Consider the following 3027-nt stretch of genomic DNA (forward strand, 5'->3'; position numbering starts at 1 on the left):
GAGTACTTTTTTGATATCTCAAATGCAAGAAGCCTCCCAGATCTCCAGATGCATTTGAGATATCAAAAAAGTACTCCAGAGTGTTGTTCAGCATGGGGGTGAGTAGAAAATGAAGGCTAAACATGTTTTGGGTGTACTATTCCTTTAAGAGCTATCACGATAATCTAGACGTCTCAGAAGGGGAAGATCAGAAGAAAAAGGGTACCATAATCGTTCATGTAAAATCATTTAAATTTAAATGGTTTATTTTGTCTATTTTCCCATTTTTGTTTTAGGTACAACTGGACCTTCAGGACAAAACGAAAATAGGAAAAGCAATATTTTTTTTCTGTTTTTTAACCACTTTGATAACTACTACTAGTATGATATCAGAACTTCTTGTCCACTGTACAGTTGAGGATCAGTGATGCTGTGGGCTTTTGTCTCCTCTTATTCCTGCCCTGTTAGACTGGGTGGATTCCGAAAATGAAAAATTGGTCATCACAGATTCTCTAAGCTGAACAATGATCCAAATGGCTAAATAAACACAGACATATTTTACTGTACACATAATCAGTCTTCCTCTGTGTCCATCACTGTCCCCAAACATTATCCTTAAATATTAAGCTTTTTTTTTAATCAAGATTATTTGAAAAAAAAAAGAAGTGTAGAATAATCTTTTTTTTTTTTTTCTGTCTTATGTTCAGAAATAATTCAATTTTCACTGGTAACATAATTTTCAATTAAATGCTGAGAAAGGCATCTCAGAAGCTCAAGAATCACATTTCTGTACTTCTAAACACGTTTCCTCTTGACCCCCCACCATGTCTTAGATTTGTTTTGCTCCGATTGCTTACCAAAATATTTTTTGACGGTAAGAACCAAAATCTGCTTTGATTTTCTGCAGCCTTTGAGCAAGATCACAAACACTGTGAACAACTACAACTTCTGTGCATCTGAGCAACCCAGCTCATAAAATTCACTAATAAAATTAGAGAAAAAAGACAGATTTTTTTTGCTCAAAGGCAGACGTTGAGATGTGCCACATCTTTATTTAAGCCGCCAAATGTGAAAGCACGAGCTTACAAGTAAAACTAGAAAGCGACGACTTGTCCTCAGGTTAAGGCTGCACCCACCGATTCTGTCCTCAGGCTCTGTCTTTTATCTTTCCGCGCGTGGGTTCACTTCTATGTGTGTGTGTGTTGCTGCAGTGGCTTTACCCCCGGAGAAGACAGACATCTGCTGTGTGGAGGAGAAGATGCAGGAGAGGGACAGCCGGTCCCCTGCAGGGCAACAGAAACAGCTCCAGTTTGAAGTGAGTGTCAGCGCAGAGCAGGACGATTATCACTTCCCCCTGCACGTAAAAGTGGGGCAGTGGCAGGACATGCACAAAACGGCACACTCACAGAAATGCAGCATGAAACCAAGCTTAGTGCTCTGCTTTTTCAGGAGCTGGAGTGTGCTGTGTCTTTGGAGGAGGACAACAGACAGGAGTGGACCTTTACCCTCTATGATTTTGACAACAATGGCAAAGTTACTCGAGAGGTAATAAAATGATTACATCATTTTATGATTCTTATCATATAAATAATAAAATTAAGATGTTCTTCAATGCTTTAGTTCCAGAAGTATTAAATAAATATATGAAACAAAGCCATTTATTATATCAGTTGTCTTTTGTTCATTTTGATGATGATGCCTTATTGGAAATCAACAAAGCAAATAACCAGTACTACAGGCAATTAATACATATGATTTTATGACTCTTTTAGTCTTAGTGGTCTTTCATGGAGTGATTGACACCCTCCAAAAGGATTATAAGGTTATTACTTATAATTGAAAGTGAATAGAAGGGAAAAGTATGGTACAAAAGGGTGCAATAGGGATAACTGCACTCTTAAAAGTGTTTTGAGGCAAAGCATATTTTAGAGTGTGGAGCTTTTCAGGGGTTTCCCTGAACATGAACTGTAGCTGGAGTTTGTCTTAAGAGCAGCATGTTCTCAAACTGTGACAGCGTAGAAAAAACATCTCAGCATACGCCAGCTCTCAGTATTTATTCTCAAACACCACATTATAGAAACTTTTCTTCTTTTTATTCAATTCAACGCTTTAAAATAGAAAAATCAACATCCAGGTGCATCTTGGAAAATAAAGACATCCCACTTGTTTATTAGCATTTAACCTCTCCTAAAAAAGCAAAAAGTAAGAACATACAGCATGACGCTCACTCACTCTGTCTAGCTTAGAGCAGGATCCAGGGAAGACTCTGCTCCTGCAAGGTACCATGCTGCATGTGTCTTCCCGCTGGAGATGAGAGAAAACATCCAGAAAGGCTTGTTTTTTAGAACAACTTGAAACAGTGAGTAGAGACTGTTGCTCTCCTCGCTGGGGTTGGTTGTGCAGTTTGTTTGGCGGTGCCTGTGGCTCTGTGGCTCATGAGACGGCAGACGGTGACTTGTTGGGGAAGAAAAAGCTTTCTCCTCCACACTGGTGCTTTTATTACTCACTTCTCTGAGGAAAAATAGAGTAAAAAATAAATAAATAAAAGCACAAATGATACAGAGATCATTTTGTTTTAGTTTAGGGATGAAACCAATCCCAGAGCAATTTGTTAGCAATTAGACTAATTAAGTTTGAAAAACTAAAGGCTGTTACAGATAGGTAAAAACTTCCATTGCCACTAGCTTTAAACATAGTAGGAAGATGTTTTATCGATCATAACAGATTTGAAAAGTTAAAACACAAAAAGTGAAAACTAGGAACATCTAAATCCATTTTATCTGAAGCACCTGGTAATTCCAGTGGAGCTGCAAAGACCAACAGCTCAGGAGGTAATAGTCTGAGGCTCCGTCCACACGAAGTCAAACCCTGGCCTAAACGCACAAATTTTTCACCAAACCAGCCTCTCATCCACACGAAGCCGGCGTTTCGGGGGTCTGTAAACGATCTTTTTTTTATTAAGCTTTCAGAGTGGGAAGATTTTGAAACACCGTTTTCGCGGTTCCATCTTTAAGCTCTAACCGCATTTTTTTTTTTTTTACACGCATG

At 38.6% G+C, this 3027-nt stretch overlaps 1 protein-coding gene across 2 annotated transcripts in view; it reads left to right on the top strand.

The window, feature by feature from the left end:
* The window catches only part of nkd1 (naked cuticle homolog 1 (Drosophila)), a 52786-nt gene that overhangs the window by 36497 nt on the left and 13262 nt on the right, over positions 1-3027 (top strand). For both annotated transcript variants that reach the window (XM_015380717.1, XM_015380718.1), the window contains exons 5-6: positions 1191-1294; positions 1429-1524. In XM_015380717.1, coding sequence (XP_015236203.1) covers positions 1191-1294; positions 1429-1524 — 200 coding nt within the window. The remainder of the gene's footprint in view (positions 1-1190; positions 1295-1428; positions 1525-3027) is intronic.

Source organism: Cyprinodon variegatus, unplaced genomic scaffold (assembly GCF_000732505.1).
Source record: "Cyprinodon variegatus isolate N-32 unplaced genomic scaffold, C_variegatus-1.0 Scaffold220, whole genome shotgun sequence".
Classification (NCBI taxonomy): domain Eukaryota; kingdom Metazoa; phylum Chordata; class Actinopteri; order Cyprinodontiformes; family Cyprinodontidae; genus Cyprinodon; species Cyprinodon variegatus.